This window comes from Amphiprion ocellaris, chromosome 5 (genome assembly GCF_022539595.1).
Source record: "Amphiprion ocellaris isolate individual 3 ecotype Okinawa chromosome 5, ASM2253959v1, whole genome shotgun sequence".
Taxonomy (NCBI): domain Eukaryota; kingdom Metazoa; phylum Chordata; class Actinopteri; family Pomacentridae; genus Amphiprion; species Amphiprion ocellaris.
In genome coordinates, this window is record NC_072770.1 from 31,451,257 (window position 1) to 31,478,561 (window position 27,305).

General features: G+C 40.1%; 1 protein-coding gene across 1 annotated transcript; it reads right to left on the bottom strand.

The window, feature by feature from the left end:
• znfx1 (zinc finger, NFX1-type containing 1) lies at positions 1-26,929 on the bottom strand. Its single transcript, XM_023281837.3, has 19 exons — positions 26,740-26,929; positions 25,378-25,449; positions 24,356-25,272; positions 22,495-22,729; positions 21,982-22,334; positions 21,685-21,864; positions 21,409-21,515; positions 10,383-10,621; positions 10,067-10,198; positions 9,665-9,813; positions 9,257-9,400; positions 8,991-9,108; positions 8,334-8,566; positions 7,408-7,547; positions 6,807-6,939; positions 5,550-5,717; positions 3,581-3,691; positions 3,292-3,387; positions 1-3,053 (listed from the first exon to the last, which is right to left on the bottom strand). The coding sequence occupies exons 2-19, from the start codon at positions 25,421-25,423 to the stop codon at positions 600-602; spliced, it is 5,955 nt and encodes a 1,984-aa protein (XP_023137605.3). The 5' UTR covers positions 25,424-25,449; positions 26,740-26,929; the 3' UTR covers positions 1-599.
• Positions 26,930-27,305: the final 376 nt, after the last annotated feature.

The window sequence follows — 27,305 nt, forward strand, 5'->3', positions numbered from 1 at the left end:
TTTGTAGTTCCAGATATTTTTATTCTTGTAGGAACATGCTGCAAGCATAATAACTACTAAATGATATCTGTATGTTATTTTACAGTGTTTGGCTGCCACCTATTGTTGAGGTACAGGACAACAACTCTACAAGACCTGAACAGATCAAAAGGATTACAGTCGTCAGCCGAGTAACTTTAAAAGCTTCCATCCATCACTTATTCTAAGCCTTTTTCTAAGAATTGGTAAAACAAAATCACTACCCATAATGTATATAACAGAACAAAAATTCCATGAAGTACACCTTAATACTAGGTTACATACATTCACAAGCAAAGGGATATTTGATGGTAATACAGTAACACAGGTAATTGCTATTACTACTAAAGTCTGCATTTTCAACAAAAGGTTTAAGAAGTGTATTTCATGTACAAAGCATATGATCTATATATAGCCTACTATCTACCTCTGATGTGCCTTGAATGCTGCAAAGTGAAACGCACAAGTACTTTAAAAAAGGTATCCTGAATTTTGCAAAGGCCTTTCCTCCTCCTCATCAAAATCATAACCTGTTGTCACTCAAGGCTGTGCAGGCAACATACTTCCATAAGGCTTGGCTTTTACAAGTTAAAGCGACCAATGTTCGGATGGTTATATGCTTCTGACCAAGCAGGGTGCTGTGCCCCATCCATCTCTGAGGCAACTCGGTTGCTACTATCAAGTCTGTGCCTTTCCCCACCAATAGTAGCATTACAATCAGGGCAACGTCGGCTTTCCATAGCCCCTCCACACTCTGTGATAAGATAGACATGGCCATTAGGACATTTGTACCAGTGTCCAGGTGGCATATTCATGGTTGAGACGATCATCTTTCTCTCCTCTTCACTGATCCCCAAGCCTTTGAGTGGAAGCTTCTTGTCCAGTTCCTCCATGGCTTCTTTGACTCTGCGTTGATCTTGCTCAGTGAATTGGCCAGGCATTTCCAACACATCTCTCATTTGTTGTGCCTCAGATTGAATTTTGTCGGTTTGTCCTCTCCTGCCTGCTAAATTGCAGCGGGCGTTGAGTTCAGCCAAGAGGGTGAGTCTGCCTAGCTCTCTCTGCAAATCAAAAACCTGTTGGTCTGTGAAGTTTTGGTGGTAGGTTTTAAGCCAACACACAAACTCTGCAACGTTCTTCCTAAACCTGTAGCCATGCATGAATGACATGTTTTCCTGTTCGATCTTAAGTAGTTTTGCAACTCTTATTAGGTAATCCATCTTGTTTTCTAGGACCCACAGATCATGTGCTGTGAGGTAGGGTATTCCCAATCTGACCTTTATATGCATATAATCCTCTTGCTGATGCATTTCATGGATGGAAAGGTTTTCCCTCCACTGTTTTTGAAGGACCTTTCTGCGCTCTTCAATATCTGGCTGCAGACCATTTATCTTCTCCTTTACCTTCTCTATCTCAGCCAGACTGCGATTGATGTGAGATCCATAGCGTAGATTTTTACGGATTGGAGTTCGGCACTTGGGACACTCCTTTAGCTTTATGGCCACTTGCTCTCCTTCATTTGCTTGGTTGTTGTCATCCATCCCCATATATGTATCCATGCCTGTGTATTCAATTATGTGTCCACAGTCCTCCAACTGAATGAAGCGAGCCTCAGGCTCATCTTCAGTGCCAAAGAAGATCTCAGTGACCTCATCATAATCACAGATGCGACATTTGCTGGGACATTTGTCTCCACATAGGCCTATGCATGGGTGCCCACACTTCAGGATCTTGGCACAGGGTTGCGTGCATGGCAGACGATCGCATGGCTCATGGCAAAGCTTACTGCAGCTCTGGTGAGGGCAGTTCCAGGCACAGGGCTCAATGCAACGAGCACAAGGCTGCCCGCACTGATTCATACATTTGCTATGGACACAGCAGTTCTCACAAGGTCTCTGACAGGGGGGGCAGTTTTTAGTGCAAGGCTTACTGCACTTGTGAGAACAAATGAGGAGACGCTCGCATTGGTGAGAACAGGGGAAGTGGAAGCGTCCCTGATAACATTTGCCACAGGTGCCACGACAGGCATGACCGCATTTTAGCTGATGCTTACACGGGGTCCTACATTCAGGCTGCTCTATCTGTGTTTTGTAAAAGCAAGCATCTTGCTGGCTGTGTCCACACTTAAGCTTTAAGGTGACCTTCACCTTGCACCTACTGTTGCATGGTTCCCCACAGACTAAATCACACGGATGTCCACAAGGTAGCAACTTCTGGCAGGGTTCCTGGCATACAAATGTTTCTGGATCCTGGTGGCATGGAACCATTTGTGTGTGTTGACACTGGGGTATGATCTTTTCAACCTTCACTGAACATTGCTCTGGACATGCTTGATAGCACAGAAGTGTGCACCTGTGTCCCTGATCACATAAAATCTTCTGGCACTTCTTGACACACTTGTACTCCTTGTGCTCTGGGTCATACGGGTGACAGACTCTTGGGCAGACATGGCCACACGCTAAACGGAACTCACAAGGCTGGGTGCAGCCTCCCTCGGGTGCTTGCTTGAAATCCTCAACACTAGATGCTTTGACCTGTCGTTCTGGATGATTCTGACAGCAGAGGGTCAGAGCCTTCCCAACCTGGTTGTTTTCCCTCAAGGTGTGGAAGATGTTGCTCCACAGTTTAACTTGGCTGAGCATCCCACTGTTGCCAATACAATATAGAGCTTTCTTGGCACGTGACAAGGCTACACAGACACGGTTGGGAATGTTTAAAAAGCCAACTTTTCCCTGCGGGTTGCTACGGACCAAAGACAACAAAACAATGTCATTCTCTTCTCCTTGGTACTTGTCTACTACATGCACTTTGACGCCTGAAAACTCTTTCACAGGCATGAGTTTGCGGAAACAGTGAAGTTGGCCGGTGTATGTCGTAAGAATGGTAATTTGCTCTAGTCTGTATTCCTGGAAGAGAAGATAACGGCAAAGAGCAACAACAAATTCTGCCTCATGACGGTTCTGATGGCTTCTTCCATCTTTGATCTCTTCCTCTGGGTGGTTATGCTCCACAAAGAATAAGTTGGTGTTAAGACCCTGTAACAAAAAAAAAAAAGCACGGAATGAAACATATTCTATGCCATTTTTGTATTTCTTATTAGATTTTGTGTTGTTAATCTTGTATGGATGGCCAAACATAGGCCCAAGACCATGCAAATGATTTTTTTTTTTTTTTTTTTTTTTTTTAAATCCATGCAGGCAAGGAAACAGGTATTCACTGGTGAGAAAAACAAACTGAATGGAGACGCTGCAGGAGACCAAACACAATACACACCTTGATGTTTTCGTAGTCCAGCACAGAGGGATGGTTTTCGAGCTCTGAGTAGATGTGTGGGGTCAGAAGACGGGCAATTTCTGGCCTCATGCGATGCTAAAGACCAAAGAAAAACAGTAACACAGATAAAGACAGAATTCACAAAGACATGCTGGCACATACACACAACGTACACAAACATAGCAATAAAGCCTGTCGCTTCCAGCTTTGTGTTTAACTATATGATTTACATTTTTAACGGTTGCTCTTGCAATAAGACGAGCAGAAGAATATTTGTAGAAACACAAACCTGGTAGTTGAGTCTGACAAAGGGCAGGCCCATCTTCACCAGCCTCTCAAACATGGACATCTCCAGGCTGAAGTTCTTAGCAAGTTCGTACACTGTGGCACTGGGGCGCAGCTGAAGGAAAAATCACGTTCGCCATATGCTTTTAACACTTTGAATACAAGTTCTGTTATATTGCTGAATCTTTTTTATCAATACTTTGAAAAACTAAGCTATTAAGTTATGTACCTGAAACTTACAGCTGACTTACAGTTTGTTATCAGGCTTTGCCTTCTTTTATGCAAGTGGCCATTAATCTAAAATGTAAGATTTCCTGAACTAGTTTGACATATTTAATTGCAGTAAAAGTAAGTAATCTAAGTTAAGAAGGGAGAGATGATTTTCCTGGTCATATGTTTAGGTTGATCGGATGATTTGTAGTTTACTATTAATTATAGAGTTCTCAGACACAGGTGAGAATAACAATCTTTAGCAAACCTAGAAACAATATTCTGTTCTGGGTTTGGTCCTTTAGGGAGACAAGATGGGAATATAGAATGTATGCAAATGTGCTCTAATTTTCTTTTGCTGTCCTGTTAGGTTTTTTGCTGTTTTGCCTATATGTGTGTGTTTCTGGGTGTGTATGTGTCTATGTGTGTGCGTGTGTGTGTGTGTGTGTGTGTGTGTGTGTGTGTGTGTGTGTGTGTGTGTGTGTGTGTGTGTGTGTGTGTGTGTGCGTGCAAACCTAATTTAGCTAGAGGACAGAGTGTGATTGTGCATGTATGTGGGAGGGGTGTGGGGGAGGCAAGACAAATTCTAGTATAAATGTGAAGCATTGTGTTCTGCTCGATTCAACACCAAACCTGTGATTAATGAACAGCACAACAATGCCAGAGCTTATTTTACTTGGAAAGTGTGATCCATCCACCTCCATTACATGCACAGATTCAGGTTTGGGTTCCATAAAAATAAAGCTCTGAATACGTGCTCACGGAGTAAAAAATAAATAAACAAATATTATCAGATGCTTTAAACCCATCAAACAAACAGACTAACTCAGATTAGTGGCATCACAATTATCATTATTATTATTATTATCATTATTTTACCACATCTGTACTAATTAACTTGCTTGTAGCTTAAAGTGATACATCAGAGATAATTTTTTAAAGGTTTTTATGTATTTGCTTACAACTTTAGTCAAACATTGGTCAACATTAGTCTGGTACATTTAATTGCACCAAGTTGTAGAAAATAGTGAAGCCTCGGGCTGAGCGGTAAATTACTTTTCATATTAATCAGATGTTCACGATGTATAAAAAATGGCTATTGATTTCCAAGCCTGGGTTACAATAAAAGCAATTTTAAATCAAGCTCTGTTCAAAATTCAGTTCTTATACTTGCTAAACTTTCTATAAAACTGTAAGGAGTTGGGGTTTGTTTATACAGGCAAATGCATGCATAAATCCATGCATAAACAGGGTACAACGAGCAAATATGAGTTCAGAGCAGACAAAGTCACACAGCAAGAAGAATCTGGGACTGAATGTTGAGATCTGTGATAGAACTGTGTGTAGTTGTGATCACATGCTGCAGATTGCTAGACAGGCTGCTTGGCCATATGTCCTTGGCAGGCGCTGACAAGTAGTTGTATAATAGTGTACTGATGTCCAGCATATCACACCTCACTCTTCTCTGTCTCTTGCAAAGGCTGGGATGTTGTTTTTGCTATTTCCCTCAAGGCAAAACAGACTAATGTAACAACTATGAAAAAGCAACACAGAAACATACAGTCCCTAGTGAAACCCTGTCTCTAGAATTTTCACCTAGACATAAAAATGGGATAAATTCACTCAGAGGTGTCGAGGATTTTTTTTTTATTTTTTATTTTTTTAAATACAGCAGTATAAAAAGAGTTAGGCAGAGTTTAATGAGATGAAAGCCCGCTAAGAGTTCATGAAACACTGCCCTCTTTGTCAGCCTGAGTTCTTACCTGCTGGTGGTCTCCGATGAGGATGAGGTGTTCACATGCTTGGCTCAGTGTGGTGATGGTGTGAGCCTCAAGAACCTCTGCAGCCTCTTCTACAATCACCAGGCGTGGACGCACTTGCTGCAGTGTTGTACGGAACTTGGCCGCTCCTGTTGTTGTCATGCCAATAACCTGATAGACAGTGTTTCAGTTTATTTCTACAAAATATGAGCTTATCAAGTCAGATATTTGTCATCATTATATTACTACAATCTGTTGTATTGCAGCTTTTACAAGTATATTATTACTAATTTTACAACAAGTGTATTTACAATGCCGCATTATAAACTTCACTGTGTACTGTTTACTGATGCACTTTTTTCTTCCCGCAATTTACACACGCATCCACCTACTTATGTGCAATAAGTGATTCCTCATCCTCTTGTATATAGTCTTCTACGTAGTATTTTTTTAAAGATGATCTGTATATAATGTTCTCTGCAATTTTTGCCCTGTGTATTTTTTCTTATTTATTCTTGCACTGCCTTTATACTTTAATACTTTTTCTTTTGGAGCTGCTGTAATGGTGAACTTTCCCCACTGTGGGATCAATAAAGTTTATAAAGATACATTTTGGGAGGTCATGTCTGTGAACTCAGCTTTCATTAACCTGTTAAATCTGAGCCTCACAGACAATTTCCACTGATAATTTTTAAGCACAAAATTTTTTCTTGTCCACACAATTCCCTTTACTTCTATGTTTTCATTGTCATTTATCAAAGGAAGGGTTCAACATTTTCTGTATTACTTTTGTTTTCTTGCTGATTGAAAGACATGAAAACTGATACCATTTACATATCTGCACCACAAATATAAAGTCACAGCCAGTGGCTGATTGATTTAGCACAAAGATTGGAAACAGGGGGAAACAGCTAGCCTGGCTCTGTGGAATGTCATTTTACAGGGGACTAATTGCTGGCAGGGCACAGTGACCTCCAGTGTAATTTGTCATTGCTGGGATTTCAGAAAAAATAGTTCAGACACCACAAAGATGCACAGCTCAAAACTTTCTGTTAGTGTTAATATGTTAATGAAGCATAACTTCCTTTTCAATAAAACAAAGTACATTAATGTTTTATATCACATTAAATTCCACAAAACATGTTTACTTCTCATTCTTTTTAATCAAGTACATTTTGTCTAAAGACATTATGACTAAAAGGTGTAAGGTAGAATCATTAAACACTGCTATTCCTACTCTTTCAGACTCTTAATCTGTACCGTGGCTTCCTTAAGCAGACAGAGGTTCTCGTGTCGTTTCACATCAGCCAGTCTGTCCACTGCATTCTGATACTCCTGTTCAGAAGTGAGAGCTTTGGTGCGAAGCTCCACCCTGTAGCGCGACACCCACAACCTGCAGAAACAAAGTCAGTTAATAATAGTCCAACACAGTGACAAGTCAAATAATTATACTAAAGACTTGAGACTCATTATTAGCATCTGAAAGAATACGGTAAGACATATTGCATGTGTCTTGGAAGGAAATGATCTTATTTATTAATTAAATTATAGCTATGACTGTGTGAACATGAGTCCAGTCCCACACTAATAGAAGTTAGGAGATAGGTCTTGGCTCTCTATGGTGAGAAGATCCTCTGGGATATGTTTACCTTATGACTACTTGACTTAATTAAATGCACTGGGAAAATACTACTTCTACCAGACAAAGGTCACTTATGGGATGAGAGCAGCATGGCAGAAGAAGGAAGGAAAATGGAAAAGGAAGGCAGGACAACGGAAATGGAAGAAATCTTCTAGGAGAGTTGATGGTTGGTGCACAGTGAATGAAGGACAGAAAACTGAAACATAGATGCAGATCTACCGATAAAGCCTCCATCTGTCTTGCAGACTAATAGTCCACACATCCAAGATGTAATCTTCCTCTTCTTCAGTCATAGTTGACGTCTTCCCTAGCTCTCTCCTGATTTTCTTCTTCATCTTTTTCCTTTGGGCCTGTTGTATCTGTACAGATCAGAGTAGAATAAAATCAGAACCTCAAACTGTCATTTTATCTGTTTTTTGTCATCCTTTAGTTGAAATAAAATGATGCAGTTTGGCTGAGATGAAAAACTGACATCAAACAGTATGTTGTTGTGTGAAGTATCAGGATAAGATATAGCACTGCATAGAAGCAGTGTGTTTAGCTATGCAACTGTAGGGATACAATCACAATAACTACTATGAATTAAACATTCTGCTGCTACAGCCTTTTCAGATGCCCACCCTACTGGTGGTGAATATCTTGTACTTAACACACGTTTAGTTGTCTCCTTGAAGCAAGTAATTTAATTGGCTCCTTTGTGGGTACTACACTGTTCTGTTATTGGTAACCTGTGGATTATATGACCACTAGCAATGCTACAGAGCAGGTTTTATGAGTTGGGTCCTGCACAAGCCTGCATGTGTGTAAAGTAGGTGATTTGAGACACTACTGCCAATAGCCTCGGGCTATTCCACTGAACAACAGTTGGTGGCAGTAATGATGCCAAGAAAAACAAGCAATGGGCCAGCAAAGGGAAGAAAAACAAACATTTAAATAACCTATGTTGGAAACCTAAACCTGTAAAGATATGTCTCTGTTGGTCAGCTCTTAGATTTAATCTAAGCATGAGCATGCATCTACTAAACCAATCTAAAAGCAATCTCACCCTGTGTCTGAATGAAAGTGCTCTCAAATCAATTTGTTTGATTGAACGGGGACTGCAAAAATGTTAAAACTCTGAAAGAAAAATCTCCTACTAATTTTACCTCCCATTCTTTCTCTCTCTGTTCAACCTGTATTTCAGCTTTATCCAAGTTCATAGCCAGCATCAGTTCTTCCACTGCTCTGACAGCCTCCTCCATGTCTTCCTTCTTCCTGCCATCGCTACCACCTCTGGGATCAAAGTTGTCTTCAATAATCCTTTCTGCCTGGATCAGATCTGCCTCCTCTGCGATTTCAATGAGGTCTTCTTCTTCCACCTCCATTGCTCCCTCTGTTGCTGTGTGTAACAAGTAAGAATCAGCACGGGAATTATTTTATTCTCACAGTGCAATAACTGCACATATTATTGTTTATTGTTTTGTTTTTTTTACTGACAATTTATGAAGTAGCATGTAGTATAATTAAACGCAGGATGCTCACATACAGACGGATAACAGGCAAGAGAATTGAATGAGGGCATAGATAATGCGATATTGTGATAAATATACTGTATGAGCTGTACATTGCAAGATAAATGGTTCATGTTTTAGATAACCTTTAGTTACTGAAATTGACTAGGTGATCTAAGTGTTGGAATATATATTATTATTCAGCAATATGGTCATTTTGCTGTTTTAAGTGCTCACTTTAGCATGTTCGCAAGACAATTATTAAATACTCTTGTGCTGTTTCAGTGACCCCACTAAAAGTAACAAACAAACCTTCATTTCCATTTGCATTCTCTGTCTCCCTCTGCAGGAAGACAGTGGAACCCAAACCCAACCACTCCATCATCAGACTGGACTTCTTCTCACTCCAGGTCTCAAATTCATCCTGTGCCTAGAAATCATTTAAAAGACATATGAGTTTGCATTGCTTTTCATTCTGTCCAATCTGTCTAGCTCAGTTTGCACACACACACACACACACACTCATATGTATATATTGTATATAAATTAATGCGTATTTCTTATTCAGTATGACTCACAGGGCATTGATGCAGACTGTCCCAGTGTCTGTGTGAAATGAACTTCTGTAAGAAGGTTTCACGCATTACACCTTTCAGAGAACACTCCAGCTTTACACTCTGTTGCTGGATCTCCCTCTCCTCCTGACACAGCTGCTTGTAAATCTGTTAAACAGGTGGAGAAGTCACACAAGGATATGTAAAATACACTGCAATACTGTGCACAGTGAAATATATGATGTACTATGTGACCCAGGTGCAACATATGCAAAACAAGACATCCATTGGATAGATTTAATGCTTTTAGCGAACAGTAACAGGCTGCTTTTTGTGAATTATTTGCACCTATTATATCTTTTCATATAGCTGACTTGAGACATCAAGTTAAGTTTGAAGATTCACACTGCAGTTTAATTAGCATGAGCTTACCTCATTATATGCAGTACGTAGGTGAGGCGGCAGCTTACGTCGGAAGTTGTGTGATTGGGTCAGCTCCCTTAGATTGAACTTCTTCAGGATCTCACTGTTGCTGCGACCTCCTATTCTCACTATGCCCTCTGGCAGAAATTTATGAATACCTGGGAAGTCAAACCAAATGCAAATCACATCTGATAAAACTGAAAGCCTATTTGTATTTCATTACCCATTCCAGGGCACAGATCAGGAGTGTGCTAGGAAAAATTATTAAATACAACTTGAAGTAGATGTCCAAGAACTACTGTTTGTATTTGGAATAAATACACACATTTTTTCTCGACAAGCAACCTGACCAAACTATTAAAACAATGAATTCAACACATCTGATGCTATTATGGACAGACGTGTTCTTACCCTCAAGGAACTGATCCAGGGCATGGTTAGTGTAACATACAACTAGCATGGGAGCTGTGCCTAATTCATCTCTCCAGAGATGCTGATTGGTCAACAGAGCCTGAGCAATCTTTAGGCCAACGTAGGTTTTTCCTGAGAAAAAGGGAAATGTAGAAGAGCTTGATTTTGATGAATTTTAGAACAACAATTTAACTTTGCATTTCCTTATGGTCTGTCGTTTTAGAAAAATATGTAAAATACGTTTACACATACACTATTCATTCATGAATGAATGAAGTTATACCTCAAACAATGACATTAAATTTGAAATTCATACCAGTTCCAGGAGGTCCCTGTATGATGGCCAGCTCCTTTGTAAGGGCCAGCTGGAAGGCTCTCATCTGAGACTCATCCAGCCCCAGTTCTTCCATTCTTGGCCAAGCCTCTGCTTTCAGGCTGTGAAAGGGCAGCATGCTGTCCTTGTAGTCAGGGTCAGCAACGGATGACAGGTCATAAGTGTCTTTTCTGTACAGATAAGTTGGTGGTCGGACGTCTGTGCTGCACTCCACAATATACCTGGAAGCATTGGTGAATCTTGTTAATATATTTCTCTGCAGAAAGTATTTTTGAATTTAAAAAATCAATTTGAATTTAAAATCCACTATGATCATTTTATTAAGTTACGTAGCTGAGCAAAATCAGCTAAGATGGATTAGTTAAAACAAGAAAAAGGTTGTAGCATCAACCTCGCTCAGTGCACTGAAATGACTAAGATTCATTGCGTGTGCATTACAATTTATATTTCTATAAATAATGTGTTTAAGTACAAGTTCAAATACACCAGGTATTTTGCTTTGAAAAGCAACGTAAAACAGTGGAAGAGTGGAAGAACTGATCTCCAAATACCTTCAGCTGATTTTATGACATTATTTAAAAAATATCCAAGGAAAAACTAGAGATATTTGTGAGGGGAACAGAAGAAAATGTTCTACTATTTGCAGACAATAGCAATTCACAATAAGAACAAAATCAAGAAAGGGGACAGAGAGGAAGACTCCCAAGATGTGCAATGCCAAGAACAAGTATTTACCCTCCCGGGGAAGTTTTTGGTTTTTTTTTTGCAACATTGAATCATGGTCAATTTAATTAGGCTTTTTTGACAATATTTTACAAAATAAATGTTAATTAACTAAAAATATGAATAAGTGATTGCATAATGACCTACCCAGAGCAGGTAATCTGAAAAACTAACCAGGAGAGCCTACTGAGGGAGGCCACCAAGCCACCTATGACTACTCTGAAGGCATTACAAGCTTCAGCCACTGAGATGAGACCAACTGTGGATACTGCAACTGTTTTACAGGTTCTTATAGTCTAAACTTTATGACAGAGTGCAAAGAGAAAGCTACTGTTAAAAGAAGCTCATATTAAATCTGAATTAGAGTTCAACAGAAGGCTTGTGGGAGACTCTCAAGTCATCTAAAAGAAGGTTGTTTGGTCTATTGAGACCAAAACTGACCTTTCGGGCCATCTTACAAAAAGCCACGTTTGACAGACAATAAACACTACACATTATAACAAAGCACAATCCCCAGCTTGAAACATGGTGGTGGCAGCATCATGATGTTTGGATACTTCTCTGTAGCGGGCCCTGGAAAGCTTGCAAGGCCAATGGTAAAATGAAAGCAGCAAAGTGTAGGGAAATCGAGGAGAACAAACTATTACAGTATGGGAGAGAAATGCAACTTAGGGGAACATTAGTTTGCTACCACAATAATAATCCAAAAGCATACATGCAAAAATGTGCAGAAATGGTTTAAAAACAAGGTGAATGTTCTTGAGTGGACAAGTCAGAACCCAGACCTCAATCCAATGGAGAATTGAGGACAGGACTTGAAAATGGTTGATCATTTTGAATCTCTGTGCAACCTGATAGAGCTTGAGCAGTCTTGCAAAGAAGAACAGAGGAAATGATGCAGATATGCAAGGGGAATTAAGACCGATCTATACAATCTGAATATGGTTATTGCAGCCAATGGTGCATTTGCGAAACACTGACTTTAAGGGCAAAATACTGAAGCAATCACTAATTTTATGTAATGAGGGTAAAAACTAAAAATGTTCTTCATGTAGACCATTTTATGATCAAGGACTTGGTTATTAATATGAACCTAACAGGAGCACTGACTTTGTTTATCAATAATGCAAATGGTTCTTGTTGTTGACTTCTGCATCTGAAGATGCTTGGTTCTGGTATTTATTTGAAAGGCACGCTTCGAAATGTACTTCAGCATCATTCACATTCAGTGACACGCTGTTTGAGAAGCCATTTTGAGATCTACTTGAACTTCTATGTTGGATTTAGTGTTCCTTTAAATCTGTCTTTTCTGTATTGACTGGACATCAACCTGGAGATGTTCCAAAGGCAACAAGCTGCATCAGGTAAGCTGTCCTCTATTCCTCTGAATTCATATTGCTGTCAGTACATTTTGATTGAGATCCAAGCAGAAACCAAGAAATGGCAAGAAGCTGCTGGAAGTCACCTCACTGAAAGGTTTTTGTAATCTCATCAACGTCTGACGACCCTGCATTCAAAATGTGATGGTGGTTGAATGGCCACTATGGCACAGTCGTTAGGCTGATCAATACCTAGACCTGTGAAACTTTCTGCAAAACAAGGGGGAGAAAGTGGTGGCATTGAGTATTTAAGATGGCCAAACCTGTTCTGCAAACACCTCAGCGGCTGTGAAGGAGACACAGCACAGAAGAAAGCAGAAGTATTCATGTGGACTATGGAAGATGCAAGTAAGGTAAATTGCTCATTAGATGTCTGTCTCATTGGACCAACTCGAGCATTAACTTGTCTTTGAATTCAGTAAGTGCTTCTTGTTGGGGTGATTGTACATGACAACTGCTCTGGACTGTAACTGAAGATTCATGTGATGTGAAACATGCAGATCAACTCCAAGGGAGACACTCATGGTTCTTGTGTCCATAAGTGCTTCTCTTTGGGGTTGTTTTGTGTGTGACTTGTTCAACTATTTTAAATCAGCAGATCATTTCATAAACTGGTCACCATCATTACTCTAACATAAGCACTGACTTGAGTTGTGAAAACAGTAAGTGCTAATTGTTGGGGTAATCTTGAGGTCCTCTAGTGTCAAAATTTGTCTTGAGTCCACAAGGTCATCACTTTTTAAGAATAAAGAGGATTTTTCTTGTGTGAAGAAGTCATTTATATTACCTTAACTTGAGCACTGACTTTACTGTTGAACTGAGTAAGTGCAACTTGTTGGGGCAGTTTCAACTGACCAAACCAACACTGTGAAATTCAGATATCGTTGAATGTGAGCCACTCTCAGACCACCTGAAAGGAGCCACTCATGATGATTATATTCATAAGTGCTTCTCTTTGGGGTTGTCTTGGTTGTGACAAAGTTTCTTGGTGGTCAGGGCCTTGATTTCCGTAGACAAACTAGCAGTTTACAACCAAAATAAGGGGAGTTATAACTAAAAATGTGGGGGTTTTTTTGTTCGTCATTTCATGGCTTGGAGATGGTTATTAATATGACCCTAACAGGAGCACTGACTTTGTTTGTAAATGCAGCAAGTGCTTCTTGTTGGGGTAGTGTTTTTGACCTCTGCATCGGCACATGCTGATTCCTGGCATTTATTTCAAAAGGACATTTAGAAATGTACTTCAGCGTCATTCACATTCAGTGACACACTGTTTTGAGGAGCCATTTTGAGAAGTCACCTCACTGAAACTTTTCTGCTCATTAGATGTCTGTCTGATTGACCCAACTTGAGCATTAACTTGTCTATGAATTCAGTAAGTGCTTCTTGTTGGGGTGATTGTACATGACAAACGCTCTGGACTGTAACTGAAGATACATGTGATGTGAAACATGCAGATCAGCTCCAAGGGAGACACTCATGGTTCTTGTGTTCATAAGTGCTTCTCTTTGGGGTTGTTTTGTGTGTGACTTGTTCAGCCATTTTAAATTAGCAAATCATGTGTGAAATTTAAACATTCTTGAAATTGAGCCACTTTCAGGCAACCTGAAAGGAGCCACTCATGATGTTTATATTCATAAGTGCTTCTCTTTGGGGTTGTCTTGGTTGTGACAAAGTTTCTTGTTGGTCGTATCTATGCCAAGGCCTTAATTTCCGCTGATAAAAAAGCACTTTACAACCAAAACAATGGGAGTTTTTGAAAAAATGTGGTTTCCATGTTTATCCTTTCATGGCTTGGAGATGGTTATTAATATGACCCTAACAGGAGCACTGACTTTGTTTGTAAATGCAGCAAGTGCTTCTTGTTGGGGTAGTGTTTTTGACCACTGCATCGGCACATGCTGATTCCTGGCATTTATTTCAAAAGCACATTTAGAAATTTACTTCAGTGTCATTCACATTCAGAGACACACTGTTTTGAGGAGCCATTTTGAAATCTACTTGAATGTCCATGTTGGATTTAGTGTTCCTCTATATGTGTTTTTTCTGTACTGCTCTCAGGAAATTTGACTGGACTTCCACCTGGAGATGTTCCAAAGGCAACAAGTTGCATCAGGTAAGCTGTCCTCTATTCCTCTGAATTCATATTGCTGTCAGTACATTTTGATTGAGATCCAAGCAGAAACCAAGAAATGGCAAGAAGCTGCTGGAAGTCACCTCACTGAAAGGTTTTTGTAATCTCATCAACGTCTGACGACCCTGCATTCAAAATGTGATGGTGGTTGAATGGCCACTATGGCACAGTCGTTAGGCTGATCAATACCTAGACCTGTGAAACTTTCTGCAAAACAAGGCGGAGAAAGTGGTGGCATTGAGTATTTAAGATGGCCAAACCTGTTCTGCAAACACCTCAGCGGCTGTGAAGGAGACACAGCACAGAAGAAAGCAGAAGTATTCATGTGGACTATGGAAGATGCAAGTAAGGTAAATTCCTCATTAGATGTCTGTCTCATTGACCCAACTCGAGCATTAACTTGTCTTTGAATTCAGTAAGTGCTTCTTGTTGGGGTAATTGTACATGACAACTGCTCTGGACTGTAACTGAAGATACATGTGATGTGAAACATGCAGATCAACTCCAAGGGAGACACTCATGGTTCTTGTGTTCATAAGTGCTTCTCTTTGGGGTTGTTTTGTGTGTGACTTTTTCAGCCATTTTAAATCAGCAGATCATTTCATAAACTGGTCACCATCATTACTCTAACATAAGCACTGACTTGAGTTCTGAAAACAGTAAGTGCTAATTGTTGGGGTAACCTTGAGGTCCTCTCCTGTCAAAATTCGTCGTGAGTAAACAAAATCATCAATATTGAAGAATGAAGATGATTTTTCTTGTGTGAAGAAGTCATTTATATTACCTTAACTTGAGCACTGACTTTACTGTTGAACTGAGTAAGTGCAACTTGTTGGGGCAGTTTCAACTGACCAAACCAACACTGTGAAATTCAGATATCCTTGAATGTGAGCCACTCTCAGACCACCTGAAAGGAGCCACTCATGATGATTATATTCATAAGTGCTTCTCTTTGGGGTTGTCTTGGTTGTGACAAAGTTTCTTGGTCAAGGCCTTGATTTCCATAGACAAGCTAGCAATTTACAACCAAAACAAGGGGAGTTATAACTAAAAATGTGTTTTTTTCGTTCGTCATTTCATGGCTTGGAGATGGTTATTAATATGACCCTAACAGGAGCACTGACTTTGTTTGTAAATGCAGCAAGTGCTTCTTGTTGGGGTAGTGTTTTTGACCTCTGCATCGGCACATGCTGATTCCTGGCATTTATTTCAAAAGCACATTTAGAAATGTACTTCAGTGTCATTCACATTCAGAGACACACTGTTTTGAGGAGCCATTTTAAGATCTACTTGAACGTCCATGTTGGATTTAGTGTTCCTTTATATCTGTTTTTTTCTGTACTGCTCTCAGGAAATTTGACTGGACTTCCACCTGGAGATGTTCCAAAAGCAACAAGGTGCATCAGGTAAGCTGTCCTCTATTCCTCTGAATTCATATTGCTGTCAGTACATTTTGATTGAGATCCAAGCAGAAACCAAGAAATGGCAAGAAGCTGCTGGAAGTCACCTCACTGAAAGGTTTTTGTAATCTCATCAACGTCTGACGACCCTGCATTCAAAATGTGATGGTGGTTGAATGGCCACTATGGCACAGTCGTTAGGCTGATCAATACCTAGACCTGTGAAACTTTCTGCAAAACAAGGGGGAGAAAGTGGTGGCATTGGGTATTTAAGATGGCCAAACCTGTTCTGCAAACACCTCAGCGGCTGTGAAGGAGACACAGCACAGAAGAAAGCAGAAGTATTCATGTGGACTATGGAAGACGCAAGTAAGGGAAATTGCTCATTAGATGTCTGTCTCATTGACCCAACTCGAGCATTAACTTGTCTTTGAATTCAGTAAGTGCTTCTTGTTGGGGTGATTGTACATGACAACTGCTCTGGACTGTAACTGAAGATACATGTGATGTGAAACATGCAGATCAACTCCAAGGGAGACACTCATGGTTCTTGTGTCCATAAGTGCTTCTCTTTGGGGTTGTTTTGTGTGTGACTTGTTCAACTATTTTAAATCAGCAGATCATTTCATAAACTGGTCACCATCATTACTCTAACATAAGCACTGACTTGAGTTGTGAAAACAGTAAGTGCTAATTGTTGGGGTAATCTTGAGGTCCTCTAGTGTCAAAATTTGTCTTGAGTCCACAAGGTCATCACTTTTTAAGAATAAAGAGGATTTTTCTTGTGTGAAGAAGTCATTTATATTACCTTAACTTGAGCACTGACTTTACTGTTGAACTGAGTAAGTGCAACTTGTTGGGGCAGTTTCAACTGACCAAACCAACACTGTGAAATTCAGATATCCTTGAATGTGAGCCACTCTCAGACCACCTGAAAGGAGCCACTCATGATGATTATATTCATAAGTGCTTCTCTTTGGGGTTGTCTTGGTTGTGACAAAGTTTCTTGGTCAAGGCCTTGATTTCCATAGACAAGCTAGCAATTTACAACCAAAACAAGGGGAGTTATAACTAAAAATGTGTTTTTTTCGTTCGTCATTTCATGGCTTGGAGATGGTTATTAATATGACCCTAACAGGAGCACTGACTTTGTTTGTAAATGCAGCAAGTGCTTCTTGTTGGGGTAGTGTTTTTGACCACTGCATCTGCACATGCTGATTCCTGGCATTTTTTTGAAAAGCACATTTAGAAATGTACTTCAGCGTCATTCACATTCAGTGACACACTGTTTTGAGGAGCCATTTTAAGATCTACTTGAACGTCCATGTTGGATTTAGTGTTCCTTTATATCTGTTTTTTTCTGTACTGCTCTCAGGAAATTTGACTGGACTTCCACCTGGAGATGTTCCAAAAGCAACAAGTTGCATCAGGTAAGCTGTCCTCTATTCCTCTGAATTCATATTGCTGTCAGTACATTTTGATTGAGATCCAAGCAGAAACCAAGAAATGGCAAGAAGCTGCTGGAAGTCACCTCACTGAAAGGTTTTTGTAATCTCATCAACGTCTGACGACCCTGCATTCAAAATGTGATGGTGGTTGAATGGCCACTATGGCACAGTCGTTAGGCTGATCAATACCTAGACCTGTGAAACTTTCTGCAAAACAAGGGGGAGAAAGTGGTGGCATTGGGTATTTAAGATGGCCAAACCTGTTCTGCAAACACCTCAGCGGCTGTGAAGGAGACACAGGACAGAAGAAAGCAGAAGTATTCATGTGGACTATGGAAGATGCAAGTAAGGTAAATTGCTCATTAGATGTCTGTCTCATTGACCCAACTCAAGCATTAACTTCTCTTTGAATTCAGTAAGTGCTTCTTGTTGGGGTGATTGTACATGACAACTGCTCTGGACTGTAACTGAAGATTCATGTGATGTGAAACATGCAGATCAACTCCAAGGGAGACACTCATGGTTCTTGTGTTCATAAGTGCTTCTCTTTGGGGTTGTTTTGTGTGTGACTTATTCAACTATTTTAAATCAGCAGATCATTTCATAAACTGGTCACCATCATTACTCTAACATAAGCACTGACTTGAGTTGTGAAAACAGTAAGTGCTAATTGTTGGGGTAATCTTGAGGTCCTCTAGTGTCAAAATTTGTCTTGAGTCCACAAAATCATCACTTTTGGAGAATGAAGAGGATTTTTCTTGCGTGAAGAAGTCATTTATATTACCTTAACTTGAGCACTGACTTTACTGTTGAATTGAGTAAGTGCGACTTGTTGGGGCAGTTTCAACTGACCGAAGCAACACTGTGAAATTCAGATATCCTTGAATGTGAGCCACTCTCAGACCACCTGAAAGGAGCCACTCATGATGATTATATTCATAAGTGCTTCTCTTTGGGGTTGTCTTGGTTGTGACAAAGTTTCTTGGTGGTCAGGGCCTTGATTTCCGTAGACAAACTAGCACTTTACAACCAAAATAAGGGGAGTTATAACTAAAAATGTGGGGGTTTTTTTGTTCGTCATTTCATGGCTTGGAGATGGTTATTAATATGACCCTAACAGGAGCACTGACTTTGTTTGTAAATGCAGCAAGTGCTTCTTGTTGGGGTAGTGTTTTTGACCTCTGCATCGGCACATGCTGATTCCTGGCATTTATTTCAAAAGGACATTTAGAAATGTACTTCAGCGTCATTCACATTCAGTGACACACTGTTTTGAGGAGCCATTTTGAGAAGTCACCTCACTGAAACTTTTCTGCTCATTAGATGTCTGTCTCATTGACCCAACTTGAGCATTAACTTGTCTTTGAATTCAGTAAGTGCTTCTTGTTGGGGTAATTGTACATGACAAACGCTCTGGACTGTAACTGAAGATACATGTGATGTGAAACATGCAGATCAGCTCCAAGGGAGACACTCATGGTTCTTGTGTTCATAAGTGCTTCTCTTTGGGGTTGTTTTGTGTGTGACTTTTTCAGCCATTTTAAATTAGCAAATCATGTGTGAAATTTAAACATTCTTGAAATTGAGCCACTCTCAGACCACCTGAAAGGAGCCACTCATGATGATTATATTCATAAGTGCTTCTCTTTGGGGTTGTCTTGGTTGTGACAAAGTTTCTTGTTGGTCGTATCTATGCCAAGGCCTTAATTTCCGCTGATAAAAAAGCACTTTACGACCAAAACAATGGGAGTTTTTGAAAAAATGTGGTTTCCATGTTTATCCTTTCATGGCTTGGAGATGGTTATTAATATGACCCTAACAGGAGCACTGACTTTGTTTATAAATGCAGCAAGTGCTTCTTGTTGGGGTAGTGTTTTTGACCACTGCATCTGCACCATGCTGATTCCTGGCATTTATTTCAAAAGCACATTTAGAAATTTACTTCAGTGTCATTCACATTCAGAGACACACTGTTTTGAGGAGCCATTCTGAGATCTACTTGAACGTCCATGTTGGATTTAGTGTTCCTTTATATCTGTTTTTTTCTGTACTGCTCTCAGGAAATTTGACTGGACTTCCACCTGGAGATGTTCCAAAGGCAAGAAGTTGCATCAGGTAAGCTGTCCTCTATTCCTCTGAATTCATATTGCTGTCAGTACATTTTGATTGAGATCCAAGCAGAAACCAAGAAATGGCAAGAAGCTGCTGGAAGTCACCTCACTGAAAGGTTTTTGTAATCTCATCAACGTCTGACGACCCTGCATTCAAAATGTGATGGTGGTTGAATGGCCACTATGGCACAGTCGTTAGGCTGATCAATACCTAGACCTGTGAAACTTTCTGCAAAACAAGGCGGAGAAAGTGGTGGCATTGAGTATTTAAGATGGCCAAACCTGTTCTGCAAACACCTCAGCGGCTGTGAAGGAGACACAGCACAGAAGAAAGCAGAAGTATTCATGTGGACTATGGAAGATGCAAGTAAGGTAAATTCCTCATTAGATGTCTGTCTGATTGACCCAACTCGAGCATTAACTTGTCTTTGAATTCAGTAAGTGCTTCTTGTTGGGGTAATTGTACATGACAACTGCTCTGGACTGTAACTGAAGATACATGTGATGTGAAACATGCAGATCAACTCCAAGGGAGACACTCATGGTTCTTGTGTTCATAAGTGCTTCTCTTTGGGGTTGTTTTGTGTGTGACTTTTTCAGCCATTTTAAATCAGCAGATCATTTCATAAACTGGTCACCATCATTACTCTAACATAAGCACTGACTTGAGTTGTGAAAACAGTAAGTGCTAATTGTTGGGGTAATCTTGAGGTCCTCTAGTGTCAAAATTTGTCTTGAGTCCACAAGGTCATCACTTTTTAAGAATAAAGAGGATTTTTCTTGTGTGAAGAAGTCATTTATATTACCCTGACTTGAGCACTGACTTTACTGTTGAACTGAGTAAGTGCGACTTGTTGGGGCAGTTTCAACTCACCAAACCAACACTGAAATTCAGATATCCTTGAATGTGAGCCACATAATAAAAATGTGCTTCACATGGACCATTTCATGACTTGAGGATGGTCATTAATATGACCCTAACAGAAGCACTGACTTTGTTTATCAATACAGCAAGTGCTTCTTGTTGGGGTAGTGTTTTTGACCGCTGCATCTGCAGATGCTTAGTCTCAGCATTTATCTCAATATCACATTTAGAAATGTACTTTAGCTTTATTCACATTCTTTTATCAAAGGGCAAGTGATTTCAAGTTGGCATTTTATTTTGTACTGGAACCCTTTGTGAACTTTTAATTTTCACTGAAATGCAGTGACACACGCTGTGTGACAAGCCATTTCTAGATCTATTTGAACATCCGTGTTAGATTTCATGTTCCTTTCATGCTTTTGTTTCTGTATTGCTCTGAAGAAATTTTAATGGAGATCCACCTGGATATTTTCAAGTTTTAAATTGAGTTGTGAATACCGTAAATGCCAGTTGTTGGGGTAGACTTGTTGGGGTAAACACTTGCAGCTGTCAACAAACCCAAAATAAATTGACCATGTTTCAGTGTTGAAAAGCAATAAACAAGTAAAAACATCCAAGAGGAGTTAATAGTGTTTTGAGGGACCCAGTTTTTTGCCCTTTCAGTTAAGGAGACGGATGGCTCACAAACATTGTTCTGCAGATTCTGTGAAGGGCACCATAGGTGCAAACAATAATCCAGCATTTGAATGCATTCATGCAAGACAGCTTTTTGGGAATATTGATACTCATGCCAATTAATATTGCTGAACTTGCTTTTTACCTTTTCTCCCCCACACAGTCCGATCAAAAATATACATGAGAACTGCTTTTGACAGTGCTGTGGGATTTTAGAAAAACTGACCTTGACACAATAAAACAAAACACTCTACAGCACACACACATTCTTACCTCTGAAAGGGCATGTCATCCTCCCTCTGCTCCTGTAGACCCTCTAGAACGTACCGATAGGCTTCAAAGTAGGCAGTTGTCTCAACCATCACGAACAACTGATCTTTCTGTGAGATATAAAGAATTTAATTCTTTGTATGTCTGTTACATATAAAACCACAGAACCATGATTTTGTATTTTAAGTAGCTGAAATCAGACTTTAACATCATGTATCCTCAACAACTGCCGGCATTCTGCACCAATCAACAACTGTTGTACACAATGCACAGACACACCTCAATTCTGGCCAACTTGAATCTGCTTTCCTCTGTAAAGGTGATCTGGACCTGTCCTTTCTCCAGGGCTTTGGGATCTCGATCTGATACAGTTGCAAACAAGAAGTTCTCAAAATTATCACACGACAAGCAGACCAGGGAACCAAAGATTAGCCGCTTGGAGTTCGCCCAGCATACAAACTGTGGGAAAAATGGAAGTATTATCAATATGCATGTTTTTTATATCTCTTTTGCACTTGTCATTTAAATAGCAAATGAACAGCATGGGGTAACATGCCAGTGTAGTCAGAGGCTAACCTGAAGTGGCTGAATGTCAAACTGGACTATGTATCCAATGCCAGTCTTTGTACATTTGGGCACCATCAGTTGTGTATCAAAATAAACTCTGATGTCATCAAAGCGCTTTGTCCTCAGTGGCCTATCGGTCCTCCCCATGTCCATTTGATTCTGGAGCAGCTGATGGATCCCCTCACGGAGTGGTCGAACAAAGTCCTCTCTGAGCAGCCGGAAATGTGTATCAAGGTACATGTAAGTGTTTGTGTAGCGCTGGGAGGTGAGGTTGGGTCTAAGGAACGGCTTGTGGTCCTGCTGAAACTCCTCAATAGTTGGGTAGATTGGTATGGATCTGAAATTCTGCTCCTCTTCTTCACCTGGGTTAGAAACAGTGACAGTTTGTCACTAAAACTGTGCCAAATTTTTAAACCTGCCAGATGATGTTCTGGCTAATTGTGCTGTGTTGGCTCAAGGGCAGGGTACTAAATTGTGTAAAGAAAGATGATCCCAGTAGAAATATCTCTGAGAGCTAATTACCTGGGTTTTCACCACCGGTGGGAAGGAGTGCATACGTATCCCTGTCTGAGCGCAGGGTACCTTCCCTTGATCTCTCCTGGAGGTGCCTGATGATGCCCTGAAGATTATCTATGGTTTCTTCTGTTTGAGGCTTGATTTCCTCACCCGATGCCCTCAGGCTGTTGATAGAGGCTTGGAGCAGGGTCAGTAACATACTCACTGTCTTGATGGAGCTCACAGGGAAGATGCTAAGCACCTAACAAGCAAATATTAGGACAGTTAGTTAAGGTTTTCAATTTAAGGATTACACAGAAGGCTTAGACTTTTTTTTTTAAAGTCGTAATCTGTTTGAGAATCAGTGAAACAAAGTTTGTTAAAGGCTACGAAAATCTATTTACCCAGTTAGCTGTAAGCTGCAATGGAGTTCTACAGTGGTGATAAATTTCACACACAAGATTTCTCTAGTTGTGATTTTGCCTCTGATTTTGCCACTGGTTTGAAATGTCACAGTTTTTAACGCTTGTGTTGTCTTTGGGTCAAAAATGACCTGGCCACTATGTTTAATAGCATAGAAAACCCCCTAAATGACCTTTTATCAACTTCAAATTTGATGACTTGTCCTAAAGTGACCCCAACATTAGATAAAGTGAAATATTGTTTGAGAGGCCATTTTTGACCCAGTAGTTAAAAATCACAGTCACACAAGACTAAAACACACTGCCACGCATACCTCTAAAACCACAACACACACACACACGCGCACGCTTCTCAAGTTTAAACAATTTCAAAAAATGAAACATTTCTTGAAAGCATCCTTTACCAACAGGTGTTCATGGGCTATAACGGTGCTGCAGATGACAGCACCAACAGTTCTCTCTTTACTGAAGCTATGACTGCAGTTTTCAGTGCCCAGCAGGTCATAGATCATATTTTTGTCAGACATCCAGGAGTAACAAGAAGGACTGTAAAACAAATACTGTGTGCTGCACATGTAAGAAATACATTTGCAAAGTTTATGCACACACATTTGCATACTGTCCTACATATACTAATATGTTCTTCATATTTTTATTTCGCATCTATTATTTAATTTTATCTTTATTACTGTTGTAGGTTATGCATCTTGTGGGTGGGAGCAATGATTGAAAAGAGGTGAAAAGACTAATATTTTGTAGTTGAGTTTTGCAGTTTTCCATTCCATTGTACAGTATACAGTGCACTGTTGTAGCATTTCATGCTACTTTCTGCTAAAACGAGTGGTGTCCAATGATTAAAGTCTTTCTGCCCTCTGAATAGCAAAAAACCCAGATATTTACAAAGTGTTTGATGCAGGACAGGTTTTTCTTCATGTAAAATTGATTTTTGGTTGAAAATTCAATTAAACTGCTCTATACTAGAGGCTCAGTGGAGGCGGGTCATTTTTGACCTTTACAGCAAGGGGAGCGTACAGAATCTTAAGACAACATCAAGGTTAAGCAGTAAACTCTAAAATGCCCCAAATTTAAAATCAGATTCTTGGTTATTTAAATATGAATATTTATTGTTATAATGTTTTCTGGTTTCCAGTGACTTTTAAGTATATTGTTAAAAATCAACATTGCATATTACATTGAACTGCTTCTAAATTCACAATTTTAAAATTACTTAATCTACTACAATTACAGAACATATTTTATGGCAAAAAAAAAAGCATGACTCACTTGCTAAAAAGACTACATTGTACATCGGGGCCTTCTATTTGTACCTTATATACATCTCTTGCGGGCCTACTCAGCTATTTTACTTCAGGCAAAGTCATGGTCTATTTTTTCTGTTTCGCTTCATTTATCCTTCTGCTGAATTTATCACATAATTGGTTTTACTCATTCATTCCTTTATTTACCTCCGACACTATAACCAGGATGTTTTCCAGGTGCTGTGGGTACTGTGCTCTGCGGACAGCATTGAACTCTGACACCATTCCCACCAGATAGTGGGGCAGGATGGTGCAGAAGAACCCTGAATCTTTTATGATGCCCCCCAGGTGCTGCAGGGTGCCTCTGTCGGCCCGTGACTTGAAGGCTTTGCTCAGCACTAGGCCGAGGAGTTCGATAAGATCCTGCCTCATTTTTGTCTCCCCTAGGATCGTCTGTAGGGCAGGGTTTGAGGAGAGGGTAATGGCCACCACAGGCGGGTCTTTCTCAGCCAGTTCTTCCAGTTTGTTATAGCCCAGTCCTCTGCCCTGTGGTGCCCTACCTGTGCCTACAGAATCAGATCTCCTTCCATTCCCCTGTTGCCCTTCCCTTGCAAAGTCTCGTCTGTCACCCCTCCTTCCTTCTCTTCTGTCCACACTATGTCCTCCTTTCCTCACCCCCATTTCTGCCATCCATAGTCTTGCTCCTTCTCCCTCAGCTGCACTTGGCTCTCTATTTCTTCCTCCCTGTGTTCTCATTCTCACAGCAGCTTCCCCTTCATTCTCCCCTCCTCCCCCCCTATGTCTATCTCCTCTTTGTGCATCTCCTTCCCCCCATCTCCCTGCAGCTGCTCCTCCTCCTCTTCCTCTCCCTCGTCCTCCCTCACCTGTCTCCAACCTGCCTCCTATTCCTGCACCTCTTTGTCCTCCTCTTCCTGCCTCTGCTCTTCCTCGTCTTCCTCTGCCACGCATGCCTTTGCCTCCTCTATCTGTTTCCTCCCCTTCACCACTCCCACGACTCTGTGCTCTTCTTCTTCCCCCTCGTTCTTGCGCCCTGTCTCCCTGTGCACTTCCTTGTCTTCTCCCTCTTCCTCCAAGGCCATCTGCATTTTGTCCAGTATCAATATCTGGTGGGAAAAATAACATATAATGAGACCTTGACTATGAACACTTTGGGTGTTAGATTTGCGCTGAGATTTTTGTTTGATTGCACTCTCATATGGTATATTTACCATTATTAGGTCCTCTTCTGCCTGTTGTTAAAGTCAGTCTGTCCATGGTCTTGCATGTGGTAGTTGATAAAACTGAGGTTGGTAAGTGGCAAGAAAGAAAGTTAAAAAAAAAAAACACATTAAAGCACAATACAAATAAAAGGATCTGAAGAATGTATAATATATTTATGCATGACCTCATAAAAACAGACAGCACAACAGTGAAGTAGGGTTTCAATCACTATATAGTGCTGTGCTTGTTTCATAATGTTACACACATGAAGACCAAGGCATGGACGTTTGTATAACAGGATGACTATTCTGTAAACACAGAAAGGACAGCTTTTCAAGCAATGGCTTCTCTGTAATGACTCCTTCTACACAGCTTCTGCTTGAACTGAGCTGTTTTGGGAAGTCAGTCTTTCTTATGCGCCACTACTGCCATCTTCTGGTGTAAATTGGTATAGCACCAGAAACAACTTAATACAGGTAAGTGCCACACAGTATAAACAATAAAAACACAAGTTAAAACATTCATAAAATGAAAAGTTGTTGGGGGTGTCCTCTTTTTACAGTCAAATAGTCCTGGGTACTACAATAACACACACACACAAACACTCGGTGCAATTTGCAAGGTCACAGGAGTGTAGAAGTCAGATTGGAAAGGATGATCTCACTGCAGCTTATCAGAAAATCAAAGCAGCCATTCTATTTGCATCTCATTTCACTGTCAATAAAAACGTGTTATTTTGTATGTCCAGGCTATTTTGAGACTTCAATGAAACACCATGTAAAGTTTTTAATTCTAATGTTACACTCCAGTGCTGTTTGACAAGTATACTTCTAATAGCAATGACTAAGCTCCAAGAGAAGGTGCGCCCTCTGCTGGATACTGACCTACTTAACTGGGATTTTAGGTTTCTGTTCAGCAGAAATGGCTCAGAGGTTGTCATCACGGGATGCCTTTGATATGTTTAGTCACGGACGAGTACAGCCACGTCGAGGTTTTATAGACAACACAGGTACAAAATGCAAATGACCAGTAGATTTGGTGATCCGTTCTTTTTTGTAAACTCAGTCCTATTTTATGTGTTTCTTCATAAAAAAGGCAGCTGCATCGCAAACGCAACATAAGGAAAGCAAAACAGAAAAAAGCGAAAAAAAAAAAAAGAAATCACCAAAGCGTAAATCCATGTAACGTGAAAATTTAGCTGTACGAAGCTTGGTTTGTAGTTTTGATCATCAGTTCGCATATTTCTTTATGAATATAGTACAGCATTACAAAAAAAATTAAAATAAAATAAAATAAAAAAACAACAGATGCCTCAGTATCCCAAACGTAACGTAAAGAAAGAATGAATGAACGAAAGAAAGAAAGCTTACCTAGACTGAAATCCACTTGACCGAGGAGGTAGGTTGGTTTGATTTCATCATCTGGTCCTCTCTGTCCAAACCCCGCAGCTTCTTTAGAAACTCAGCCTCCTCAGCTGCCACTTAAATGCTCTGTCATTTTCGTTTTCGTTTCATCAGAACCCCACCTAGCAGTCTGGAATGCAAGTTGTTGTAATTATTTGTTAAGTCGTTAGCTGGTGTGCTCTGTGCTCATTGCAGAATGGTTCTGTCTCAGCCTTTATAATACTGTGTGTGTATGTGTCAAAGCAGTGTTTGAATAATGGAATACATTATTTTGAAATACAAATCCAAATGTAGCGTTGAAGTTAAAAAAAACTAATTATTTTCCTCCAGAATAAAAGATTTCTAATCTATTGTAATCAAGAAGTAGAAAGAGCAGATGGTCAAAAAAGGCAACACCAAATGAAGGGTAAACCACGGAAGGGGTCAAAATTAAATGGCAATAATCAAATTGCGTTTTATTTTTTTCAAAAGATAAATTCTGTATGTTGCAGTTAAAGTATAGCAACATCTAAATGTGACAATAAAGTAAATCT

What these genes read in the sequence shown, in the direction of transcription:
- znfx1 (XM_023281837.3), bottom strand. Translation starts at nt 25,423, where the DNA reads ATGGACAGACTGACTTTAACAACAGGCAGAAGAGGACCTAATAATG. An exon ending in TCCTGGTTATAGTGTCGGAG is followed by an intron (nt 22,730 to 24,355) that starts GTAAATAAAGGA and finishes TTTGCTTGTTAG; the next exon opens with GTGCTTAGCATCTTCCCTGT. An exon ending in TGGACTACGAAAACATCAAG is followed by an intron (nt 3,054 to 3,291) that starts GTGTGTATTGTG and finishes TTTTTGTTACAG; the next exon opens with GGTCTTAACACCAACTTATT.